General features: G+C 36.9%; 1 protein-coding gene across 1 annotated transcript; it reads left to right on the top strand.

The window, feature by feature from the left end:
* vipr2 (vasoactive intestinal peptide receptor 2) lies at positions 1-26,469 on the top strand. The gene is made up of 13 exons (XM_088014779.1): positions 1-54; positions 818-923; positions 4,683-4,796; positions 8,984-9,075; positions 16,859-16,956; positions 18,826-18,958; positions 21,198-21,348; positions 22,343-22,403; positions 22,611-22,680; positions 23,444-23,535; positions 24,664-24,787; positions 24,865-24,906; positions 25,776-26,469. The coding sequence occupies exons 1-13, from the start codon at positions 1-3 to the stop codon at positions 25,947-25,949; spliced, it is 1,311 nt and encodes a 436-aa protein (XP_087870905.1). The 3' UTR covers positions 25,950-26,469.
* Positions 26,470-27,601: the final 1,132 nt, after the last annotated feature.

Raw genomic sequence — 27,601 nt, 5'->3', positions numbered from 1 at the left:
ATGTTCAGACTGAGAGCCACTGTACTGGAGATCATTCACCCTATCCTGAGCTTGGTGAGGATATTCTGTGCTTTTCACTTAGATTTTTATTCTGTTTAGCAGATTATTGTTTAATAGTATTTATCTGAATTACTTAATTGCTCAAATGTAAAAATTATTTTGTTTGGGTAAAATTTTATGTTTTTCATATTGTTTTTGTAAAAGGATTTTACAATTTACAAAAAAGTGACTTGATAATGTAGTGAAATACTGCATTGTGGTAAAAGAGAACAAACAGTTTTATTGCAAATTTAACAACCAACTGATGGAGTTTTTGGACTGTACTATTTGGACATGTTTTTTATTTTTATTTGGGATGTTATAACAAGCTGCTGTGTAGGAAATGCTCATGTGAATGGTGTTTGAGTTGGAGTTGAACTGAAAGTGAAAAGTTCCTATCATGGTTCAGGGTGCATCCAAAATGAGTTCCTTTACATCCAGGCTAAAAACCCGCCTGGTTTGTTGCTTTTGACCGATATAGCTGATGTGCATTGATGATTTTGATGATGGCATTTGACAATGTAATATTTACTGCTTGTTTCACAATTGATGACTGACTGATGTTTTTTATGATGTAAAGAACTTTGATCTCCTTTCTTGCTGAAATGTACTGTGCAAATAAATAATACAAATAAACTTTTTTCAGTCTTTCCTGGCCTCAGTCGTTATGTTTGTTCCTTTTCAGACATCCTCACTAAATCATAGCTTTACTTTAAGGTAAAATTTGGGTTTTGGCAGCTTAAGCTCATTTACTGAATCCTTGTTTTGTTCCACACAGGTTGTCACCCGACATCCAACATGTAACTTCTTGCTGGAGGTGGAAAAAGATCGTCTGGACTGTGTGAGGAAGCTGAAGGAAGAGGAGGCTGCCGGCGACGATAAAGGTTAGCATCTTTTAGAAACATCAGTCACTCTGTTAATGAGCTCCAGCCTCTGCACATCCTCAACATGTTGTAGTGAGTTATCTTCAACAGTGCAGACAGAGCATCTGCATGGACTATGAGTTGATGTTACAAAAAAAGTACATAGCAAACATTTCTGTGAACTTCATAGCAGTGGTGTGAATATGCAACATAGACAGCATCTCTTTGCTCATGTCTTTTCAAGAAGGCTCTAAAGAGCTGGAACTGTTTAATTTTTGCTTTTTAACTTACTTAAAGTTGCCTAATCGGTCATATTTTCCCCATTCGGTTTTAATTTTCTTTTACTGTCGGATTGTGAGTTAATCAGCTTGCAGTCGTTTGAGTTTAGTTGCAGGAACCTCAGCATTAAACAGATGTTTTAAATTAATCGTTACTGTTTTTCTGATGTCCTTGTTGCTGAAAGTATCTTTAAAAGAGGAAACATGAAGGGGAAGCACAGACTGAAGAAGCTGTTTTTAAAATGTCTGGTCTTACATTTAGAGCTTTTTGATCCAGATCTTGTTAAATCTGGTGGTTTTCTATCTTTCCTGCTAGATTCATAACACATAAACTTTTAAAGTTCAGATCAGGTCTTCTGTGAACAATTTAATGGACTAAAAATGGATTACAAGCAAATCATACCTGAACTAAACTGGATTAGAGATGCATGAGATTTCCTCTCCATTTGCCCAAATGTGGATGATGGCAACGCTTGTTATGTTGCTCAGAACAGGATCCTGTGATGGAGATGGGCTTCTCTCTGCTGTTTTCTTTTTCACAAGATGCAAGAAAAGGCTGTGGAAATGGTGATTTTTATATCAAAGATGAAATGCTCCTTGGTGGGTGCTTTTGCATTTATCATTAGTTCCCAGATGTTTGTGAAGAATCCACATTAGTCGATCTGAAGAATATCAGTCATACACGCTTCTTCACAGTAAATGCTCCGTTTATGATCTCCTGCGTTTGGACCTGGAGTGTCTGCAGCCGATGTTACAAAGCAGAAAAAAGTTACGTTTTGAAAACGTGACAAAACGACTGAAAATTGACAGAAGTTCAGCTTTGCACTAAATGCAGAAAGATTCAGCAGGAAAGAGTTTTCCATAGATGCAGCTGACTAGTTTCACGGTTTATGGCTGGTCTGAAATCAAACTCCTGACTGAAGAGGTGCATCCCGTCCTGTCTGATAGTTTCACCAGAGGGAGGCACAGCTAGCTCTGCTGGGTATTTCTCATTGACACTCACCTCACCAACATGTTGGAAGCATTTGGACTTTGCCGTAAAAATAGATCAAAGTTTGCCTGCAGCAAAAATCCATATTTAAAGGAGGTTTATGGAGTACAGTTGTACGATTCAGCTTGTTAAAGTGGCTTTTTCTTACATTTGGCTTTTTTAAGAGTTGTTGCTTAAAACCTTGGGTCTTGCCCCTGATGTGTTTCTGTGAAAGGATGGATCACTTAGTCTGAGTTTTTTTTTTCATGCACCGATGATTTTGGATTGGTGTTGGAGCTGTTTTGCCCCCGGGACAAGTACACTCACACTCTTTCCTCTCTCCTCCTCTTTTGTCCTCTCTTACCCTCCACTTCACCACTTCTACTTTCACATTCTTTCTACCCATTTATCCACTGACTTTTTCTCTCAATCTGCTGCTATAAAAACTCTGGGAGAGGACGGAATCTATTTTTTTTTCCATTTAATGAAACATTTATTTTTGTAGTGGCCTGAAAGAGAATAGCCTGCTGCTGCTGCTGCATTAGACATCCGCAGGGAGCTGATGTGTGGTCAGAAGTGGTAGGCTGGAACAAATGAGCCCGTGTCTTAAAACCTCTCGAGAAATAGTGTACTATCTGTACAGCAAAATCAACATACAAGCCAATCAGCCAGAACCGGCCGTGTTCCTAGAATAAGCAAAAGTACATACAGAAAATGGACAATATGCAATGGAAACTTTTTCAAATTGGACTGGATCAAAACTTGACTCTGTAAATAACTCTGAAATTGAATGTGCCCTCGAATAGTTTTGTGTTTTTGTTCAGGTTTAGACAAACAAGCAAAGAGGCTCTTTCAGTTTCATCCATTTTGACCCTTTCCCAGCAGCGAAACACTCAGATCAGAAGTTAAGAGAGTTCCCAGGTTGTGACTGGGACCTTCGTCTGTAACTATTTATGGTTACTTATGGCTTTAATCTCAGCTGTTGGGAGTTTTATTTCTTTTAGCAGTAAATAGTTGTGTTTAAATTTACAAGGTAGTAAAAAACGTTTTCTTGCACTCAGATCTTTGCCTTGGTGTGTAATTTTCATGTTTTTGTAATTCTTAAAATGCAGATTGTAGACTTTCTACATTTGTCTGTAGTATAAATGCAATATATTATGCAAAGGGGACACATCATAAATGATACACTTACTGGATGTGGCAGAATTTGATGCTTCACTGAAAACACATTCAGACCTTTTGACAATAATGCCAGAAATAAACCATCAGAGAAGAAGAAGCAGCTCCTGGATCGTCACAGCAGATAAATGTTGATTGATCAGACTTGGAGAAAAATCAGCAGAAGGATTTTTATAAATATCTTTTGGTCTTGAGCTCAAATGAAAACAATAGAGAGATTTTGTTGAGAGGAAACGTCTCTGGAAAGATCTGCTGAACTAGTTTAGATTTCAACGCTGCACACTTTGACCTCCATACTCTAAACCAGATCCGTCAGTGTCTTTAATATTTCCTGACAAAACAGCAATGCTTCAGAGTTTTGATATGATCTTCAGCTGAGCAACATAAAAATGTCACATCCAGTTTGGGCTGCAGCTTTTTTTCTGTCTCTGTGTTATTTTGGGCTGGTTTTTACGGCTCTGCGCGGTTACAAAGGATCTTTAGCAGAGATGTTGTGGAGCAGAGCTTCATGCTATCCCACACACTGTCTCCGCTCATCTATCAGTAAAAAGCCCAGTTGACTGTTTGCCATCAGCAGCGTAGCACCCATTAGGACTCATGCTGAGAGCTGGAGGAGCTATTTCTGTCCAGAGTTTATTTGTTGTCTTTCTGCAGGGTTGGTGCTTCCCTCATGTTTTGTCATGATCAAGTTTCGCTCTGTTCAAACTTTTAGTCAGAGTGAGAAAGATGCACAGACAAATTCGTACTAAGACATTTTCTTCTTTGGTCTTGTTAGTGCTGTGTTAAAAAATAGGACACCTTATTAATTATTTTTATTTTTTTGGGGTACATTGTGCAATTTTCGGCCCATTTTGAGCCGATTTTCCATTTGTGTGGCAATTTTTTGAGACAAATCATGCATAATGCAGCATATAGGTGTTAACAAAAAGTGATTATGGGGGCCTTTTGTGGAAAATTCACATTTTGCATATTTGTGTACCTCCATTTTGGTCTGAACTGTTTCTAAATGAGTTTAATGTTTTTTGGTGTCTGGAAAACGAGCAAATTCACACTATGCTGTTAACTAGCAGGAAGAAGTTCCAGCATGTTTGGTCAGCTGGTTTTATCGCTGTATGAGCTGTGCAATGGCTGTTGGAAAAGAAAAGTATTTTGTTGTTGACTTCCCATCCAGAAACCACTTGCTCCATTCTTGTGGGTTGTGCAGGAGGCTCTACTATTTCTTTTCAAAGTTGTACAATTGAATAATTTTTTATCTGTTTGCAATAATCGGAAGAAAACAGTTTGCAAACACTGTTTCAGTTCAGCTCCTGTTATTAAACTGTGTTGAGTTGAAGTTGTGTTTGTTTTGGACAGAGTCGGGATGCAGAGGAACCTGGGACAACATCGCGTGTTGGGACCGGGCTGAATTTGGAGAGACGGTCACCATCCCCTGTCCTCGAGCCCTCAAGTTGTTATTCAGCAGAAATGGTAAGCTGTGATTTAATAAATCGTTAACCAGTGAAAAAATAATAAAGACAATTTTTGTTATTTTATTTTGCCTTTTGAAAATAATCTTCAAGCAGGTATTAAACATGCATTTCATTAAACCCACATTTCTGGTTTTAAAAGGTTTTTTTATTCGTATTATGTAATATTCTAATTTCCAATGTCAAGACATAACAAAAATACAGGCTTTCAAACATCTGTGTGTAAGTGTGTTTCACATGATGATACATTTATGAAACAATAAGTTCTCAAAGCAACATAACATTTTTAAGGGCACAAAAAAACCTCTGAAAATAATTTCTCATTAAATAAAAACAAAAAGGTAACATTTTGTAACATATTTCTTTGTCTCCAGTACAATTCATGATGTAACTGCCACCCTCCAGAGACTTTCATGTTTTTAATTTAATGAATGCGTCTGGTTTAGAGCATTTCTAAATGACAGCGTGTCAGAAGGCGGTTTTCGCTCAGCAGACGTTCTGTCCTTCATGTCCCATGATTCACCTTCACTTATCGTCTCGTCTGAGTGACTCTGCGGCTCCTGGATTCCCTCCTGACTCCACATCACATTTTCCCTGCCGGTGACCGCACGACAGTTTGGCTTTCTGCTCCGATTTCCAAATTGATGACTGAACATTATTAAGCATCCGGCGGCGTGCCGACACTTCTCTCTGTGGGACAGCTCCTCCCCGCCAAAGTCACAGCGTTTTTACTGAAGCTTTTTATTGAAATGTTTCACGCTTACGCTGTTGGACTAACATTTAATAACATTTAGTATCTACAGGATGCTCCCTGAAGTTTCAGTCATTAGAAATATAGCTTCTTTTTTAACTTGCACTCATTGTGTCAATCAGGCTTTTATGTGTCATAAAAACAATTTTTTTCCTATCAAACATTTTTTCTCTGGGAGGATCAGAGAGAAAATGACATCCATAAAATATAAGGAATGAGATTTAAATGCCATTTACAGCCTACATCGGCCATTGAACATGGATAAAAATACATTTTGGCCGAAAAAACTCACTAAGTGACTTGAAAAGTTGAAGATTTTTAAATTTTGGAAAGAAAATGATGTCATGGAAAAGAGGACTTCCAACAACAAACACTTGTAGGCTTCTTGTTGGAAAGAAAGAAAAATGGTTAAAATACAGTTTTAAAAAAAATAGTACCTAACAGTTCATTACAGGAAGTCTGGCTATTTTTAGACAAAGGATTGGTTAATTTTGTGCCTTTTTTGAGAGCACTATCTTCTTAAATTTGAGGATTTGCTGCTTATTGACCTTTAGACTTCGCTGCACAGTTTTCTCCTTAAAGTTTGGCATTTTTAAACGCAGGGATTTAGCATTTGTCTTACATCTGTCTCAGTCTAACTTCAAACAAAACTTTTTTTTCCCACTCCTGACCTTCTCCTGCCCTGAGGTTCCAGAGAACTGCAATACTCTGCAAGCGTTGCGCCCACAGACATAATCTGGGAGCTTCAGCTGGGTTTAGCCTGCAGGATAACAGTACAGAGGGTTTGTTAGGGGCACATTAAGGGCAGACGTGTGCTTACTTCCACTCGGCAAGCCAGTGATGCTTTGAGCTTCTTGCAGTGCATTCTGGGCATCTCCAAAGGGAGCTGAACTCGCGGTGCACCGCACTGATTTTGGCAGTGAAAACGTCCCTCAGCAGTTCACAGTTTACTGAACATGGCACTTATTTACAAACGCAATTAAGCTGCTTATCTGCTGCAGCACCGAGACGGGATGGTTACCGGTAATTTTCTACAACTTGTGAGACACTCGCTGTGTTTTATACATGGCCTCAGGGAAATTGTTCTGGCAGTTTTAAAGTGTTAAGAATGTTTCTTTTCTAAGCTCTACAAGGTTCAACGCTGCCCCCAGGTCATCGTCAGATTTCTTTATCCTGCAGTTTCTTAGAGTCCCATTAGCTGTGACGCTGCTGCATAAAAATCTCATAAAACATGTTTTTAGTCACAGACTGGGAGAGAAAATCCAGACTTTTGGTGGAAATGTTGAATCTTCTTGTCACTAAATGTTCCACTGACCTGATTCACACCAGATTAAGGTCACAGTTCAGTGTGTTTCAACTCCATGACTGTTAATATCTGACTGGATTATAACTAATAATCTTAAGCTGATCTTGAGCTTTCTGCAACATTTTGTCATGATACCCTAGAAGTATCCTATCTGAAATGTTTTTTTTTTCTTGAGTTGACCATAAAATTGCCAAATTGGAGTTAAAATATCAATTCATTTAAAGCTGCAGTATGTAACTTTTATAAAAAATGTTTTTTACATATTGTCACCATGTCATATGTGACAGGTGATCTGTGAAAAGATTGATCTCCTCCACCTTTTCCCTGAGCTGCTGTTGACATCTAAAGACATGCACCAAAAACAACCAATCAGAGCCAGGAGGAGGGGCTTAACGCTGTCAATGAGTCGCATCAACGCGCTGCTAAATGTGCAAATGGCAGAGGAAAACTCAACATTACACAAAAAACGTTTATCCATCATTACACTGTGCAGCCCATTAATTAAAATATTAATCCCTAATTTCCTTAATGTTTTTGTTCTCTATGTAATTAAACACAGAAGGGAGGAAAAAACAACAAAGCTTTTAAGATCTTTTGACTAATTGGTTTAGTAAAATGTTTCAAATGTTTAAAGTATTTTCTTCTCACATCATGTCTCATCTAGCATTTCAAAGAATCGGATAAAAACCTTTTAATGGAAGAACAAATTAATGTTTGGTTTACATGAAACCGAGGAAAAGAATAAAAATAAATGAAACTTCTCATCATGGTTTATCTGACTGTTTCACCAGAATTTATTTTTTTTCTGGGATCTCTCGCCAGTTTATGATGGATTGCATCATCCTGCCTTGTTCCTGGTCATAATTTGAAGCATAATCCTGCTGTAACGTCCATCGGTGACTTCATCCTGCAGGCTGCATTTCTCTCAGCTCGGAAATGTCACGCCGTTTCTGCAGCCTTTCTTTCGTTACGAATTCTGTGCAGAACGCCTGACTTTGTGTTTGACTCTTTCTGTTACCGTGAGAGCTTGATGAAATATTTACACCTGCATGATTGAACAACACAGACGCTGCTGAAACTGTACATGTCAGCTCTGCAGTGAAGATCTTTATATTTTTAACCAAACGTGTCCCTCATGCTGAATGTCACAGCTACTCAGAGAAAAGGTGACAAACCGGGTTTGTTAAACATACTGAGAAGACGGTAAAGTGGTGACCTTTATCAAAAAGGTCATGTGGTTTTAAGTTTAAGCTGCATAATTTTGCATCAGGACCAGAGTATCAGAAGTTTAATATGTTTCTCTGGTTGAAATATTTTATCCAACAAATTTATTGTTTTTGCAAAATTAAATGGAATGTATTTGTTTTTTATATATTCTGCATGAATTCCAATATAAGTGGGGAAAAAAACTAAGAACTCTGAACATTATCTGTAATCGTGTTGACAGTTTCCAGAGTTGGAAATCTGATTAAGTTTTAGCTTCGTGTTTGCGACAAAATGGTTGAGATTGTACTGCTTAGCTTAGAGTTATTTTCTTGGTTTCACCTACTTTCTACCAATACAGATTAAAAACTAGAAGCATTTTGGCTGTGGGACGTTAAGATGTCAGATAAAATTCACACTGCAAAAACAAATCTTACCAAGTATCTCTGTCTAGTTTCTAGTGCATCTATCTTCTTACACCAGTAATGAGACAAAACTTAAAGCTTTTCAGCAAGTTATAGGAGCTTGTTTTAAGTTTGATAATAAAGTAATGGTTACACTAATTTATTTTACTTATAAAAATACATTTTTCTCATCTATTAAGTGAAATAATCTGCCAGTGGAACTAAAACTTTAATATGAAGAGATTATTGACTTAAACTTCTTTATCTTTCTATAAAGTTGCTTGTAAATAAATACGATTTTGTCTCATTGAAAGTGTACTGAGATATTTGCATTAGAAACTAGATTTGATCAGATTTTGTGTTTTTTCAGTGCAGATCATGTTCACTTCCTTCACACCTCAACTCCTTCAGTTTCCCTTCATTTCTACATTTGAACCAGTTGTGCAGCCAGAACATCTTTCCTGCTGGTAGAAATATTTTTTGGACTCGTTGTGATTTTTTTTCGCTCCATCTTTTCTTCCCAGGTAACATCAGCAGGAACTGCACAGCAGCCGGCTGGTCGGAGGTTTTCCCAAACATCAGCAGCGTGTGTGGGCTGGACACGCGCCAGGAGAAGGTAGCGTCCCTTCCCTTTGGATTCACTCTGTTTTTAAATTCCCACCAATCTCAGACGGATCGTGTTTGTGATGCTGACAGGAAGCTGCAGCATCATCTGGACCATTAGTGGCCTCAAATCGACGAGGCCTGCAGGCTTGGCTGTTAATTAACACCGGTTAGTGGCAGGAGCCTGGATCGTTCAGAGGTCAATATGCACAACGGCTGAGTGAGATGTGTAGTTTGGTTTCTGCATCAACATATAAAACCATTTGCTCCAGTCATGCAGCAAATGGATGTTAAGTTGTTCATTTCATGCTGTCAGACGCTGACCGAGTGATGGAACAGAACTGAGTTAATACTGTAACTCTGATTGTACTTAATAATGAGGGAAAACGTAGTTTCTTACTAATCGAGTTTGTATTTAAAGGAAAACTATTATAATTTGTATTTTTTTCTGAAATTTTCTTGAGGAGTAACTTGGAAAAGAAAACAAGAAAAACAGCTTATATTAGAGATTTCACACAACACTGCAAAATCTAATTAGTTCTCTTTATTTTTTTAAAAATATATGCAAACTTGTTGCATCAAAAAAAAATTAAGTTTTCGTTAAAGAAGCTGAGTACTTGTGCAGTTTTATTAAGCATAACTTAAGTTCGTTTAATCAATCTGAGTATGTTGTAGTTAAACGGCACTCAAAGCTATTTTTCTTTGAATATGTAGACAAACCACAAAGCCTCCTAAAAACATAAAAACAAAACTTGAATCTGTTTATATCAAAATAAAATTTCTTGATTAAACTAACTCCTGGCTGCTGCTTTTTATTTGTTTCTCTGCTCAAACTTTGACAGAAAATACATGAAGTTTTATTTTGCTCACTTTTCTCTAAAAAAACACAATCTTATACCAGGCAGTGCAGGATGGTCATAAAAATTAACATCAAACTCACTCAAGGTGTTTAATGTGTACAAATGTAAATGCAAAAAATAGCCAAGAAGAACTGCACTTCTCTGAAAGAGGCTCATTCTTCCCTTAAATGTCTTAAAACGTTTTTGTTTGTTTGTTTTTTTGACAAAAAAGTGGTTTAATTAGTTGCTGCTGCTGGTGGCGCAATGGATTGTGGGATACCTCTCTGGCCAATCCTCATGTCATATAAACTAAACTAAGCTAATTTTTAAAACATTTTTACCTCAAAAGGCCTTCGACTTATTTAAATGAAGTGCTTCGTATAAAACGTTTAAAAAGTACATTTAAATTCACTGGACTTAGTTTAACTGTTTGCAAAACTTTAACCAAAATCAAGTTATATTTGTTCTTTTTTTTTTTCAATTAAATACAATGTTACGATTTACAGTATACGCACACTAATTGACCCTTAATAACATATTTAATGCAGCGCAGAGTGAATGAAGTGACTTCAACTTTATTTACACCGTATTTGTCTCCAACATGTGTATAAGATCAGAAAAACTGTTGAAAGTTGCATTAAAATTCATTTAAATGAAAATAAAAGCACCAGAGAGGCTGATCTTTGCCTGTGGCATTAAAAAGTCTCCATTGTTTGGATCTTCGGTTGTTTTTGTTCCTGCTAACCGTTGGAGCATTCAGAGATTTCCCACAGCATCCCATCAAAACGGCTGCAGACTTGTTGTTTCTCCTCTACCTAATTAAGGCTCTGCAGACTTTTCAGTGCTGCTTGTTTGTAGTTTTTCAAACTTCATCTTCCTCCCACCATCTGCAGAGATTCAGACGCGTGTCTGAATTAAAGGAAACATCTGATCATGTATCAGCACCGGGTAAAACACTGGAAATGTTTAGATGTTTAAATATGTATGATCTGATAGATGCGGATCTGCTGTTATCAAGATTTCAAATAAATTGAGTTTGTCCAATTTAATTTGGTTCAAAGGAAGTGCTTGCTCATATAATCACATATTTAACCCTTTAAATTGGGTCCTGATGTGTTCATCTGCTTCAGTAAGGCTGGCGAAGACCTAAATGAAGGCTAAAAATAAAAGTTTAACTTGAATTAATTCAGTGGAGGAGGTTTGCAATTTGAATGCAAGTCAAAAATACACTCAAGTCAGTTCACTGCAGTTTATTTATTTAAGGCTGATTCAAAATAAATGTCACCTCAATGCACTTTACAAATGAAAATTTAATTTATATTCAGTAATAAATTTATGCTGTGAACTTGAGAAACCAGAGTTAAGCTTCAGGTTTCGACTTTAAAGCTGATTCTGGTTCCTTCAGTTCCTCCATCTTGGATTGAATTGAAGCTGAATTTGTAAGAGTTGTAGTTGCAGAAATAACTCCTTCAGAGAACCGAGTTTAAAGAGTCAAGAGAAAAATACATACAACAAAAACACAAAGTTATTGGCAGAAATAGGTCAGCTGATTTATATGGGAGCAGGAGAATTTAAAATTCTGTTCTGGATTTAACAATGATTTAACATTTTACACTTTTACACTTCATTGTTTTATTTGCTCAACGAATTTCAGATTCATTTCCGTGTAGCTTAAATCCAGAAATTAAATAATACACCTTCTTAAAAAAAGTATTTTAGAAGGGCACTTTTTTCCTCAATGGGAAAAAGGTACTGTAGCACCACCTAGTGTCTGTCTGTGCACATCGTCACATGGAAATGATCATGAAGCATCTTCATCACTAGCTGCTTTAAAGCCACTTGTTTCAGAGGAAGTTCTGTGTTTTTATTTTCCTCTCAAGCGTTTGGACCCTTCAGGAGGATTTGTGATATGAACAGCGTTTGGCCTCTGTGTGTTTGCGGCTCAGTCAGGGTCCCATTCTTCCTCTGAATCGTCCATTGTGCTCCTCTAACTTCCAGCCGGTCTCTCTGGGTTCAGCTTCACTGTTGACACTCGACCAATCAGCCACGGCATCCTAAACAATAACGAGCTTCTGGCAGAGAGAAGTGGACCGTCTCTCAGAACAAAGGAAGACGGGACAACAATTACAGAATGCATTCACTGATTTTTATATACACCACGGGGAAATATGAAAAAGCTTTTAAAGTGCCAAAAACAGGGTTTTTTTTTTCTGAAGATGACTGAGCATTAAAAAAAGCAGCATGACAAGCATTGTGGTCAGGATTTATTTTTCTGAACATCCAGACTCGCTGACAGTCCAGTTCAGGTTTTCCTGGACAGAGAAAGGAGTCAAATATGGAATCTGAGGTGGATGGATGATGAACAGATCAATGAAGAACAGATGGATGGATGGATGGATGGATGGATGGATGGATGGATGGATGGATGGATGGATGGATGGATGGATGGATGGATGGATGGATGATGAACAGATCAATGAAGAACAGATGGATGGATGGATGGATGGATGGATGGATGGATGGATGGATGGATGGATGGATGGATGGATGGATGGATGGATGGATGGATGGATGGATGGATGATGAACAGATCAATGAAGAGCAGATGGATGGATGGATGGATAGTAGAAGGATGGATGGAAGTATGGGCAGACTTTTAAATGGATGTTTTAATGGACAAATGGATGGATGAACAGTTGGATGGATGATGAACCAATGGATGGATGGATAGTAGAAGGATAGATGGATGGATGGGCAGACTGTTAAATGGATGTTTTAATGGACAAATGGATGGATGAACAGTTGAATGGATGATGAACTGATGGATGGATGGAGACACCAGTCTCCTGTTTTCATTGGCCATGTTTTGGCCGACTGTTGGGCGATTGGCTCACTGCCTGTAACTCACTGCTTTCTCTTCCTCTGATGGTGATTTCCTTACTAAGGGAACATTTAAACCAGAACAGCCCAACTCTGCTAATCAGGTGTATTTTCTAATATAAACAGCAAGATAACTGATGATGATGATGTCATTGCCCCCCTCTAACAGATGAAGAGTAAAAATGTCGGATTAAATGTTGCAGATTGATGTTTCCATGCTCCACTCATCGGTTTCTGTACTTGTTGCTCTCCATGCAGGTATGACGGTCATTTTCATGTCAAATTAAGATGTTTCTAGTAGCAATCCGAGGTTTACGAAGCAGAAAGACCGTTCTGAATGAAAACGTTTATCGCTAACAAAGCCTGAATAGTCATGTTCACATTGGTAATCAGCGTTCTTTCCAAGTTTCCTTTCACCCTCCAACACAGTCGAGTTAATGAGGCTCTTCAGCTCACGAGACGCACCAAACTGCCTCACTGCACCAGCTCTGCAGCGACACACAAGAGAAACATTTACATCCGACTAAACCTTCAAGAAAATCACGAAAAAGAGAAAACGGTTCCCTTTTTTCACTGAGACTTTGGACATGTTTAAAAACCAGTTTATGCCATAAAGTAGCAGCTCAGCAGGGGGCATTGCTGCTGGTCTGTCTCCCAGTTCCCTGGTTTTGTGCTTGTTAGGGTTAATTTGTGACTAAATGGGCTTTGGGAGAGAGCGTGTGCAGCTCCTGCTGGCTGATATTAAAACATGTAGGCAGAGAAAAGTCTAAGGAGCTGAAGGAAAATGTTTCCTCTTTAATTTAACATTTTCTTACACACTGAACTTCACTTAATAATTTATTAGTTTTGTAAATCATAATTAGTAAATTAGTTTTATGAGTGAGATTGTAAATATTTAGATGGAAATACATTGCTTGTTATCCAAGTCTCTTGAAATTTATAATTTTTCTGGAAAAATTTGTAATTTAAATAAGGAATAAAAAAATATTATTCTGCTTTCCAAATTTTACATTCATGTTTGATGTTTATTTTTATGATGGTCATCATCAAAATGTAAAGTTTCATACTGGTTTTTACTGGTTGGTGTTTTTTTATTACTATATTTTATATTTTTATGACATAAAGAACTTTGAACTGCTTTGTTACTGAAATATGCAAATAAACTTCATTGATCCATAAATGTTTAAAAAAAATCCAATTGAGAAAGCATTAAAAACAATTATTTTGTGAATCTTTAATAAAATATTTTACAGCTCTAAGAGTCAAACTTTTCTTAATAATTGAAGTTTAATTTACTATAAATTCCAGGTTTTGTTTTCATTTTGGTTTTGTTTATTTTATTGTGGTTTTGTTGTTTTTTGTTGTTTTGTTCATTACTTATATATTCTGAATTTAAATGTGTTATTAGATGACTGTTTAAGATATAATGTCTGGAAAGGATTCTAAATGTAAAATGGTGATATCTATTATGTTTGTATGTTTTATATATTTTGTTAAATAAGAGGGAAACATTTTTATTTATTTATCTTGGATTTAAGACGCATTATGTCCTGCTGGCCTTGTTTTTGTTGAATAAGTGGCTCTGCTGCTGTCGTGGCGGACGCAGAGAGCCGTTTGTCATCTGGATTGACAGCTGCTCTGGATAACGTTTGTCACTGCGGCGCCTCGAGGATCACCAGGAATGTCAGGAGATTATTTCTGTCTTCATCATCTCCCTGCATGAACCTTCAACTGCCCACTATCTGTCACAGGAAAACCAAATGGAAACACATACCGGGGTGTCTGCGTGCATTTAGTGCAACTGAACATGATTTAAAGATTCATATTAGAGATAATTCCCTGTTTCAAATTGATTTTTATGACTAATTTAGACTCTAGATCAGTCTGCAACTGGCTTCTCTTCTGCAATGGCTCCTCATTCATTTAAAAATACTTTATTGATCCCAGAGGAAAATTAACTAAATGTTGCTATAATTGATACAATTTCCTTCAAGTGCTGATGGCAGGAAGGATCTCCTGTAGCAGTCAGTGTTACAGCGGTTCTAAAGCAGTTTTATGAAGAGGATGCTCTGGGATGTTTGTAATTTTCTTTATTTTTAAGAAGATCTTTCTTTGATCCATCAATTGCAAAATAGATAAAAACTAATTAACTATACTAGAAGAAAAAGCATTTTACAAAAGGACATTCACTTTTTTTCCTTTTTCCAAATGTCAAGACATTTTCTACAGAAGATCTTTCTCAAAAATGATAAATTGTGGTTTATTTTTCAATCATGTAACATTTGCAGCCTGGTGTTTATTTATCTGGACTGGGAGAGAAATGACCCTTTGGACTGTAAAGGTTTTAGATTAATTAGAAAATGAGTTTTGATGTTCCTGAATTCATATCAGCTGTCAGTTGAAACTAACTAAAATAGCACATATTTTATTCTCATGTTTTGAATTTTTGTGTATTTAAATAGCTACCAGTTCTTTAATTTATCATTAATTGTGAGGATGTTGATTTTTGTGATCATATTTCGGTGGCTTCTGTACGACATGTCAGCCGTGAAATCCACCTTCTGCTCTCCACTCTGCTCCTGTTTTCTGCTCTTTTTTGTTGTGTAACCGCGGCTTCCTCCTGTTCGCTTGTTTTGCTCGTTTTGTGTCACAAATGGCGCGGCTGAATTGCTCATTGTGCTGTCCTCTCTCTCTCTCTCGCTTCATGTCACCCTGTCCTGCTCTCCTCTCTTAATTTCAGCTGAAATCACCGAGCTGTAAGCAGGCTAGCTCAGCAGAAACGGGGAGATGTGATCTAATAACGCTGCAGTCAGTAAGACTTTAAGCTTCTAATGCTGCTTGTTGTTTAAACTAGTTGATCCAGGAGGAAGACCGAACGATTAGTGGTCTCATAACTCTGTCTTTATCGTTTGACCCGGCTGCAAGCCGGTTTAATCATTCTGCTCCAAATCTGAAGCTAAAGTTGAGGTTATGTAACTAGAAGCAAATGACTAGATTTTTAAATCACCTTTTCTAGTTGAACTCCAGCTAACACAGCAGACTGCTCTTTTACCCTCACGATATTTGAAACCTTCACTTTTTGAATTCATTGTCCAGATTAATAAATTGTTTTTAAAAACATTAACCTCCTTACAAGTTATATTTTGTATAATCCTAAACAAATCAGCATGAAATATTCTGTACACCTGACAGTCCAATAGACTCAGTTCGATTATAGGAACCAAAAGTGCAACATTTTGCATTTTTAGCTGCTGTGGTTTGCTTTCCTCCTGCATTTCAAACCAGTTGTTCCCCCTGTCTCCTGTGGGGGCGCTGCGCCAAGAACTGCTGAAGGAAGCAACACAAAAACCTCAGAGGAAGACAAAAGCACAACTTCCTTCCCCCAAAATGTACATTTATGACGGAGTATTAATGCCACGCCAAGAAAAAAGTAGATTTATGAGAATAACATCACAATATTATGACTTCATTCATGTATTACTATGACTTCTCAAAATATTACCTTAATTTTATATTATTACAACTTTATTCTTGTATTATTTTTACGTTATTCTTGGAATTTTATATTATTTGTTGGTAGCTGATACTCCGTCATATAAACTAATATAAAGTGGCATCAGATTTTAGCTGTTGTAGGATTTAAAGGTAAAAGACCGTGAGCTATTTCTCCCGCTAGTGTTAGGCACTGCGTTTGTTTTGGTTGCATTTACCCAGAATGCCCTTTGCTGTAGTTCACTCAGTTAGATAGGAATGCAGAACCCTGCTCTCCTCTCCTCAGCTCATCGTTTGAGTTTTTCCATAATTTCTGTCTGGGGAGTGAACTGGTCATGGCTTTTTAACTGACTTTTTTTTTTTTTTAGCACTGTCTCTGCTCTGTGTTTTGGTGTAAGATTTGATTATCTTGAATTTAACTACTTTACATTGTTTTTATTAAGCCATCTTGGTGTAAAGAAAATGTTCTTGTTGAGAAATAAAGCATTCAATGGCTAATAAAAGCTTCAGTGTTTCTTACGGGCCGGGCAGCGTATGAAACCAAGATGAAAATGATGATTTAAAGTGTTTTCTGTTTGTCTGCAGCTGGTCTTCTACGTGGTCGTTCAGACGTTGTACACACTGGGTCACAGTTTGTCTCTGATCGCCCTGACGACCGGCAGCGCCATCCTCTGTCTCTTCCGGTAAGACCAAATACTTCAACAGGATGTTATATATGGGTATTTAGTAGATTTATGGCAGCATGAAATGCTGCAGTAACTGCGGTATTTAATGTTTATTTTTTAGCATTTTTCTTGAAGGCTGATTTTCTTAAATTATTACTCACTCATTTTGTTTGTAAGGTTATTTGTTGTGTCCTGCAAATAACCTTACAAACCTGATGTACAACTCGTTGGGGAATTTTCTTGCCTGTCCTCTTTGCCTCAGTGTTGGCCAATAAGGCAAAAATGACTCAAGAAATGTCTCAACTCATTGAGTTTCACTACCGCTGCCATTATAACACTGTTTGTTTGTTTGCTCAAGAATCTTACTGACTATCTTGATGTAAATCTGATAGAAACCATTTTGAATGAATTAGAGTGAAAACTGCGAGCCGGATAATCTCAGCCAACATCAGTACTTGACCTCACAAATGACAGTACAGTCAGCAGCCTCCCATAAATACTTATATTTTAACACATGGCACAGATTTAAACTTTTTAAGGCTTTAATATTAGAAACTGGACATCAATAAAGTTTTAGTATTAATGTAAATACCAGCCTCTTAATGATTTTTCTAATAAAACATATGTCAACTATTTGCACTAAAACTGTATTTTAGGCATTAACTGGAAACTGTTGAATGGAGACCATAAATATGGGATCGGAAAAAACTTTTAAACTTTCCAGCTGGGAGAACTGACGACACATTACAGTATTTTACCCTTTTCTCTCCTCTTTTCCTTTTTTTAATGGTTCTTCAAACTTTGATTGAAAATCTCCGGGTTGCACAGCAGCAGGCGACCAAACTTGTAATAATTACCTCATGCTAAGCATCTTCAAACTAGCAATCAAGACCCCAGAATAATTAAGACACTTTTGTGTTCAGCTCCCTCTAAATGCTTTTAGGTATTAATTTCCTGTCTAAGTTCTTGTCTGTCGTGCTTTATTCAAAGTCTTGAACTTGTCATAAAAATTAAATGGTTTTGTTCCATTTCCTCCCTTTTTTCCTTTCATTTGGTTAAATTTGCTTTAAAAATCCTTCTTTGAAAGACTTTGATTGCCATCAAAAACTGAAGCCACATTTTATGTTTGAAATGTTTAATTTTAAGCCACCAAAGTCTTTGTCCATTTCTTTGTCCCTCTGTGCTTTAATTGGCAGATCAATAGAGCTTGAGGAAGAGCTTCCAGTGAGTTTAATTGGATTTTAAATTAGCAAGCAGTGACTCTGCGACTAATGGATCACATTTGCATTTCACGGCTTTTTCATTTCTCAAGTTAAAAGTGTTTGTTTCTGCAGGTCATGAGAAATCTAATTATTGTTTTCAGCTCAAAAGTTTTAATTGCATTAATGACATTTTTGCTGTTTTGAGAAAACAAAGTAATCACCTTTGCAAAAGAAGGTAGTGCAAGTTTTTTATGACGAAGAGGAAAATGTTGCACCTCCTAAGATCCTAATTGGAAAATGTATAGATCAGATGTTATTAATAATTTTTAATGCTTTTAAATAACTCATTTTGCTGGATGATAAATTGTCCTAGAAGTCGTTTGAAACCATTTTCAAGCTCAGTAACTTTAATTTCTAGTAAACATTTAACACAGAATCCAGAAGATATTTTAAATATCCAAAATAAATAAATAAAACAACCAAAAGAAAAAATAAAATTAGTTTCAAAGTTGCTGTAAACATTGTTTTCCAAAACAGGCGATAGTTGAGTCTTTTGTCGAGCTTGCTTTAATTTATCATGAGATGAATTGATTTGTTGCGACAGTTTTTATCTTTTGCATCGTCATATTAACAGATATTTTCCTAATTTACCTCTTTGTCTTAATTCTGTGCAACGTTTGCACAGGAGGCTCCACTGCACCAGGAACTACATCCACCTGAACCTCTTCATCTCCTTCATCCTGCGAGCCGTGGCCGTCCTCGTCAAAGACGCCATCGTCTTCAACCGAAGCTCGCCGTGCTCCAACCAGCCGTCTCTGGTGAGGCCACAACTTCTCCTCAGCCAGAAGAACGACCAGTTGCTCCAACGTTTAGGGTTATTTCAGAGACGGGCTCAGTAAAGTCAAAACAAAGTCACTAATTATTCCATCAAGAAAGCAGCTCTAAGTGCTTTACACCATAAAAAATAATACAATTATGAAGCAAGCAGTAAACTTTACATTTTGTCATCAACCAAAAGCACATCAGATATTTTGATCTATGTTCCATTTACTACTAATCAAAGGCGTCTCTAAGCAGGTGGGTTTGTAGCCTTGATTTGAAGGAATTCAGTGTTTCTGCATCTTTTTAGTTTTCTGGAAGTTTGTTCCAGATTAGCGGTGCATAGAAGCTGAATGCTGCGTCTCTACTGTGGTTCTGGTGAAACTGCTGGCCACTGCAAACAAACTAAAACTCAAAAATCCAGTGTTTAAATGTGAAAGGGGAGTAAATCTGTGGTCTGCGTGTTTGTTGGGTTCATTTTCTGCAGCTTTCTGTGCATTCAGGTCCAGCCTGAATGCACAATTACTTAAACCCGGGTCAATAAGTTCTGCTTTGACCCAGGAAATAAGGTCACATGCAAATGGGAGGAGAACAACACATGTTCAGTGAAGGTCTTATTCAAATAGAGAATATTTCTAGGTTAGATTAATATGGAGGATTTCTTCTTTTTTTAGCCTTCGATTTATGAGAAACTCGAGTACTAAAAGAAATAAACTGTTATAAATGGTTAAATCAATTGGTTGTGAGACTGATTGATCACAAAGCAGAAATAAGCTGGAATAAAATGACAAAATAAGAGGATAAAATGAGGAAACTAATCAGGCTTAAGTTCATATTGATAGTCTGAAGTAGAAATGGTGATATATTCACCTCTTTTGGTCATTACTCTGCAGTTTCAGCCCAGAAGAAATCATAAATTTTATTAAATTATGTTCTTTCGTTTTATTTATTCATTTATCTCTTTGTTTTATTGAGGCAAACACTATTTTTTAATAAAACCAAAACATTTTACATTTTCCCATCTTTGCATAATTTCAGTTTTGAGTCATTTTTAACAAGGAAATGTTTCCAGGTTTCAGTGTTACAAAGTTTTCTGTTCCTAATGTGTTGGAATTTTTATATTTATCACCATGAAGCTGATTTCATTTATGTAATTTCATTCTCAATATTTAAACAAGTTTTTAGAAACAAATTTAGACCAAACAGGATTTCTTATCGCTGCTCTTCATGTTGTGAAACGTTATGGTACTTCATAACATCCTCAGTGTTTCTGAACCTCTAAACCAATAAAAGCTCCTTTTCTTTTGGCCTCAGTCTGACTTTACTCGTGTAAAGTCAGACTCGCCAGGTGTTAGATGACCTGCCGTCATCTAACATTGACGGCAGGTCAATGTTAGATGACCTGCCGTTCATCTAACATTGGGAAAATGTCCTGCGATAACTGCAGGGACTCTGAATGTGCTACAAAATGAAGTTTGTCCTCCCAGCGACCCAATTTTAAACTAGAACAAAGAGCATCACAAGCAGATTAATTAATCCTCTTTTCTGGTCAGAAAGAGATTTTTAAAGATCAACAATAAGGAGTATTGTTATGGAGTTCTGCAAAAGTATTCACACCTCTTAAGAAGCAGTCCAGGAACAAAAAAGTAAAAGCCATGAAAATATGTTCATTTGAGTGAAAAGTATCTGTTTCTTTCCTCCTCCCCATTATACGACACAGTATTAGGGCACTATAGGTGGAAAAAAAGGAGTAAATTTCTGCCAAAAAACTTTCAAATTTTGAGATTAATCACAGAAATTTTCTAGAAAAAACTTGAAAATGTTTGAAGGTGTGAATATTTGTTAGAAAACATTAGAGATTTTTAGATTAATCTCAGAAATTTTCTAGAAAAAACTTGGAAATATGTGAATTTAAAAACGTAAGATTTGTTAGAAATAGCTTAGATATTTGTCAGAAATTTTCTAGAAAAAAGTTTGAAATGAGTTTGGAAAGTCAAGAATTTCTGACTTTTAGAAATTATCAAAAGTTGAACATTTTCAGCTTTTGAAACTCAGGAAATTTCCGTTTTTTTATTTGGAAATCTTCTGTAATTCTTAAAATGTTTGAATTTTTGGTGGAAATTTACTCCTTTTTTGAACAGTCATAACATTTGCAGTGACTGCATGACTGCACATATTAGAAACCAAATGCTGAAATGTGTGCTGGTGTTTAACAGCAGCTGTGTGTGTTTCCTTCAGGTGGGATGTAAAGCCAGTTTGGTGTTTTTCCATTACTTCATCATGGCGAACTTCTTCTGGCTGCTGGTGGAGGGCCTCTACCTCCACACCCTGCTGGTGGTCATCTTCTCTGAGAACCAACACTTCATTATTTACATGTTCATCGGCTGGGGTAGGTAACCCCATGAATGGCACATTTAAAAAATCATAATTTAACAGAAGAGGCATTCTTCGATGGTTGACACTGAATTAGATTAAAATGTTTCTGCTTTTACTTTAAGTTTAAATTTCCTTCCTATTTCATAGATTTGCTAAATAAACATTTGGATTTCCTTCCACAAGCTTCTCCCAATAATTTGTGGGAATTTTTGTCCCTGTCAGAACTGGGATTTGGTTTTACCTAAACAAAGTTTTCCAGCTCAAACCGCTCATTTTCTATAAAACTAACATGAGGGCTTCTTAACCACTTTTCCTAAACATCCACTCAGTTTACGGTAATCCACTCTGTAACTACTTTGGCTCTACATTCCAGGTCATTGTCCCATGGAAGAGGCTTAACTTCCCTGACTGTGTCCACATAATGTCTTTTCTCATGATTTCTATTTTTGGAGTTTGTACTTTACAGTCCAGATGTTGTTTGTAGGCTCACAATCTTCCCCATTTTCTTCCAAATGAGACATTGCTGATATATAATCCCATGTTCTTGGGAGTAATAAAGTATTTTTGAATTAAATCTAATTTAATTTGTGCTTCTCAGGTTGTATTTGTTATTATTTGGGAACATAAACTGTACAGTTCAAACAGGATGTGGAAGATCTCAGAATGTTTTATTACAGAAATCGCTACAAAAAATGGCAAATTTTTTCAAAAAACTAAGTTGTACCTTAATTGTTGCACTTTTTTCATGCAACTTGCCCAAAACAAGAGCGTCTCAGGAGACATTATGAAATTATGAAAAGTAAATTTAAACCTAAATTCTTTAAGACTATAAAGCACTAATACTAAGAATATTTGAGAAAATAAGAATAAAACTTTGAGTTTAGCAAATTTCAGTTCATCCTGCACTTCCTGAATCAGAAGAAAATTATTTTACAGAGTAGCAGAGGCTGATTTTTCATTTCCACAGTTCTTCTTTGTGGTTTGATATAAAAATCTCTGTTGTTCAGGAATCCCCACTGTGTTCGTCTCTGTGTGGGTAATGACCAGGATTTACCTGGAAGACACGGGGTGAGTCCCTCTCTTACCCGTCGGCCCGTAAACCACATCACATCCGCTCACTCCAACATGAGATGTGTGAAAAGAATTAAAATTTACTAGTTTGAACAATGTAGAGAAATCCAGCTTTAATCTGACTTTTTATTCTGTGGGGGAAAAGAAATGATAAATAATTACTTCACATTTAGATGATTTGTTTTCCGCTGATGTTCTTTGTAGATGCTGGGAAAGGAACGACAATCCCATTCCCAACTGGGTGATCAACGGCCCAATTGTAGTCTCCATTTTGGTAGGTTGATGTTTATTATCGCTTTCTTTTAATAGTTAGTAAATTTATGAGGCTAGACGTAAACGTACAACTTATTGGAGGTCTTGTTTTTTTTTTATTTCTGGAAATTTAAACATAAACAAAGTGAAAAATATTGTTTTAGTTCTGCTTTCCAAGTATGAATTAAAGAAAAATGAAAGCTACTGATGGCTCCCTCTTTTGGGGGTTATAATAGGGCTGAAAAATCTGTCCAATTAGCATGCACCGGTGAGCATTGCCCCAGCAGTAGCTGTGGTTTCAGGTTTGAGAAATCCTCGTCTGTGGGCATTAAAATCACCGGACCTCCTGCTGGGTTTCCTCCCGCTGACCGGCCGGCGTCCCACAGTCAGCTCTCCCAACCTTTAAAGGTCTCTGCAGGGAGCAGTGGCTCTGAAGAAACAGAGCCATGCAGCACTAAACGTGCTGCAGCACTAAACATGCTGCAGCACTAAACATGCTGCAGCACTGAACATGCTGCAGCTGTGGGGACTGGGTCACAGTTTTATGCATTTTAAAATCCAGAAATTTTACCCAAGTAAGAGCAGAGATGCTTCATAATGAATTTACTCAAGTAAAAGTAAAAACAACAGCCAATAAAAATACTCCTAAAAGTACTTTTTTCTTTTTCAAAAAAGTTACTCGAGTAAATGTAACTGAGTAAATGTAACAAGTTACTGCCCAACTCTGCTTGGATCAAACGTTCAGAGACTTTGTCAGTTATTCCCTGCTATTCTCCTGTTTCCAGGTCAACTTCATCCAGTTCATCAACATCATTCGGATCTTGGTTCAGAAGCTGCGATGTCCTGACATCGGCGGCAACGACCAATCACAGTACAGGTAACCCACACAGACTTTCTGCTTTCCAAACCCGGCTTTTATTCAGCATTTATGCTAATAATCGCTGATAGGAGACGACAATATGTGTGTTTGCACCTCCTCAGTCAGTCGGACTAAATTCAGCTGAATATATTTAGAAAAACGGATCAGCAGCGACGCGTTTGTGTTGTGCATTTTGTTTTCTCCAGCTGTCAGAAATGCTGAGGGTTTCCTGACACTAACTGACCGGGGCAGCGTCTGATGATGCAGCCTTTATAAAAGACGATGAAATCTCTGCTTTTTCTACCGTCTGATGAAAACTCCAAACTACAAACTATGGTTTTAATCTTCAAGCATCTTTATCCTGAAATCTTTATTGAACTTATAAAGTGATAAAATGTAGGAGGAGAAAAGCTGGAAAAATCCAGTTTGTTCCACAACTGACTTGATTATTATAACCTTGAATAAACTTTACCAAATCTGTGTGAAGGTGTTTTGTTCCTCTGAGATTTGGTTTTAAATCTTATTTCATGTTTTGAGTACGTTCTTGTCTCTTTGTGTTTATATGCAGTCAGTTATTTCCTTACTTTTTACCTGATATGTCATCACCTGTTTATTCTTGTTCTTTTCTCACTCATCTGTTTTTATCACCTCCCCTGGATTAATATCTCTTATTTTCTCTTTAATAATTGTCAGATCTTCTGTTATTGTAATATTATGTTTATTTATTTGAACATTATAAATTAATTTTTACTATTAAATTCACCTGCAGTCTACGTGATTCTCAGTCTCCTACTGAAAAAAATGTCTTTTTCATCAATATTAAGGATTTATTGAGTTTAAAATAAGCTCCTACATCTTGCTGAAAAGTTACTTGTAAGTTTTAGTTTTACCTTATTTCAAGTGCAGTGAGGCATTTTCACTAAAAACTAGACTAAAAAATGTGGTAATATTTTGTGTTTTGCATTATTAGGATAATTACGCAGCGAGTGGTCAGTTGACCAAACATTTATATTTTTGTAATTTTGGAGAAAGCCAGAGGAGTCATAAAGTTCATGTAAGCTCTGGGAATATGTAAACAAAACTGAAATCCCAGGCGGGGATTTGAACATATCGTTGGATTTTAATGTTTTCTCTGCTTGCTGCCAGGCGTCTGGCCAAATCCACGCTGCTCCTCATCCCTCTGTTCGGGATCCACTACGTCGTCTTCATCGACGAATCCATCACTGAAGACTATAAGATATTTTTCGACCTGGCTCTGGGGTCCTTCCAGGTGAGCTTGCTGCTTTCTTTAAATAGTTATAATAATGAGGCATTTTTGGTATTTTACTGAATGCAGTTGTTTTCCAGGGTTTGGTTGTGGCCATCCTGTACTGTTTCCTGAACAGTGAGGTGAGTTTTAATAAATCACCAAGCAGGAAATGTTTTAACCTGTTAACCCAAAAGTCGTTCTGTTGTTACAAACATCTCACTGTTTATCCGTAGGATTAATGTTAGCAGCTGTAGCAACTTCTGTCCTTCTCTAATTTATCCCAAGTTAGTTTAGCCGGGTTGAGATCAGAACCAGAGTTGGGGAGTAACTAGTTACATTTACTTAAGTAACTTTTTGCATCTGTTTTGATCAGTTACTCACTGCTTCAGTAACTTTACCAATTTTATTTTTCCTTGTATGGAAGATAATCAGGTTCACTGAAAAACATTTAATCTCACAATCCTGATTTTAGTCTCAAAAGTCTGACTCTTTTCACAGCTTTGGCTTTTCACAAAATTTTAAAATTGATTTTTTTTCTCAGAATTTTCACTTTAAACTAAAAATGTTGAGTTTGTTCTATCAGAATTTTAACTTCAGTCTCAAAATTCTGACTTTTTTCTCACAAGTTTGACTTTTTTCTTAAATTTGCAACTTTTTTTTCCCAATTCTGATTTTAATCTCTTAATTCTGACTTTTTTCTCAGAAAATTAGAAAAAAAGTCAAAATTCTCAGATTAAAGTCAAAATTACAGTTTTGCTTTTGTTCAATAGCCCCAGTCCTTTCCTGTAGACTTGAGTACATTTTGCTACTTTTTGCTGAAGTAGTGATGCTCAGTGTTCTGGCTACTCTTCCTTCCTCTGGTTTGGACCAGTTAAAGTCTCCAGCACCAGTCTTGCCCACCAAGCAGCCATGTTGGAACAGGACCAGATTTAGAGCATTCGGTGGAAACGTATTAACATTTTATGATGATTTGCAGCAGTTCCTGGAGTTTACAGCGTGTTTCCTTCAGGTTCAGGGGGAGCTGAAGAGGAAGTGGCGCAGCATGTGTCTGAACTGCCACCTGAGCAGAGCTCGTCACTTCAGCAACAACTTCGCCTCCAGGAACGGGTCGGAGCAGATGATGCAGTTCCAGCGCAGCTCCAGAGCCCAGTCCATCCTGCAGTCCGAGACCACGGTTCTGTGAGAGCCCGGTCCGTCCTGCAGTCCGAGACCACGGTTCTGTGAAACCGGCCGGGCGTTTCACACAAAGCAACACACACGCAGCCTCCGCGTTGACCTGGGTCAAACCGCTCCACACATTCACACTGAGAAAGAGACGGGAAGAACCACACAGCAGCAGAGTTACTTCAGTAACGTTTTTGACTAAATCTACTTCTCAATACGCTGCAGCTGTAGCTTTAGTAGCTACATGAGTTTCTGTAGCTACTAAAGAAACAATAAACTTGCTGGATTTTCTACCCACTGAATTAAAACGTGTTTTAACCAGAAATTCACCAGACACACACCTGCAGTTTTTATTAAAGTTTCAAAGATTTTTACAGGAAGAAACTGATTTGGAAACATTTTCTTTTGCCTGATTTGGATATTTTTTGTTACTTATATGAATTATTGTCATTTTCAACAAAATTTCCACTTGACTTTATATTTGCTCCATCTGATGATGTAATTTCTAAATATTAAAATACTGATAATCTGATCGGTTACTCAGAACGTTTCACCAAATCCTTTTTTTGTTTTACTGGAGTGATTTCCTGGATGGATACTTTTTGCTTTTACTTGAGTAAAATCTTTGGGTAGATTTTGCATGGGAGCGACCTGCATATTTTGGTTTCAGCTTTAGAAATATCTGCAGCAGTTTCCTCAGAGCTGTGAGTTTTACATTTCGACTGATTCTGCTGGAGGTTTAAAGTGAATGTTTCTCATTAAATATATCTGAGTAGCTTTTTGGTTCTTCTTTGTGTCGTTTTAATGTGCATCAGTTTTGCTGTACAAAGTGGGTAGTAATATAAATAAAAGGAAGCACAGAGCTGTTTGGTCTGCAGAGGAAAACCTCAGAAATGGAAACACGTTGCAGATTAGAGTCTAGATGTATGTTTCTAGACTGTACAGCAGTGCATGTGGACTGTCAACAGCAAAAACAAAAACAATCGTAGCAAATAGAGCAGCCAACATCTGATGAAAACAAGATGGCAGCGTTAACGACTAGAGTGAATATCTTTAGTAAACCAGAGGCGCCAAGGATCACATGACTCTTATATAAATACTGTTTATAAGCGGTGAGTGTAGCTTTCTGTTTTCTGTTAAAGGTGCCATTTTGGCAAATGATTCAGGAATCAAATAAACTGGTTGGTACTGTTCTTACATTTTCCATCTGCTGCTGCTTTTAAGAGGCTTTGTGGGCAAATTGTGTCATTTTTTATGGAGTTATTAATGTGTTTTGTTTGTGAGATCCTCAGAGGTTACACTGCAAAAACATAAAACCTTACCAAGTATTTATTTTTTGTCTGTATTTCTAGTGAAAATATCTTGGCACACTTGAAAAAAGACAAAACTAACTTCTGTTCAGCAAGATATAAACTTGTTGTAAGTCAATAATTTCTTAATGATAAAAAAAATCCTTGTTTTATCGACAGATTATTTCAATTATAACAAGGGTAATATTTATTTTACAAGTTAAATACAAGCTTTAGTCTTATTTCAAGTGCTCTGAGATTTTTGCATTAGAACTTGGGTAAAAATACTTGGTAAGATTTTGTGTTTTTGCAGTGTAGCTGGGTGACGGACCTTTTTGACGCCATTTTGTCCAAACTGGGCACCAGAACTCCCAGAATAAAT

The sequence above is a fragment of the Poecilia mexicana genome, unplaced genomic scaffold (assembly GCF_051168715.1).
Source record: "Poecilia mexicana isolate PSO_F unplaced genomic scaffold, ASM5116871v1 scaffold_17, whole genome shotgun sequence".
NCBI lineage: Eukaryota > Metazoa > Chordata > Actinopteri > Cyprinodontiformes > Poeciliidae > Poecilia > Poecilia mexicana.
This window is presented reverse-complemented; position numbering and strand designations above follow the sequence as displayed.

Excerpts from the sequence above, each read along its gene's own strand:
- vipr2 (XM_088014779.1), top strand. The coding sequence starts at position 1 with ATGTTCAGACTGAGAGCCACTGTACTGGAGATCATTCACCCTATCCTG. Across the intron at positions 18,959-21,197 it reads GCTCCAACCAGCCGTCTCTG|GTGGGATGTAAAGCCAGTTT; the intron begins GTGAGGCCACAA and ends TGTTTCCTTCAG. Across the intron at positions 24,788-24,864 it reads TGGCTCTGGGGTCCTTCCAG|GGTTTGGTTGTGGCCATCCT; the intron begins GTGAGCTTGCTG and ends GTTGTTTTCCAG.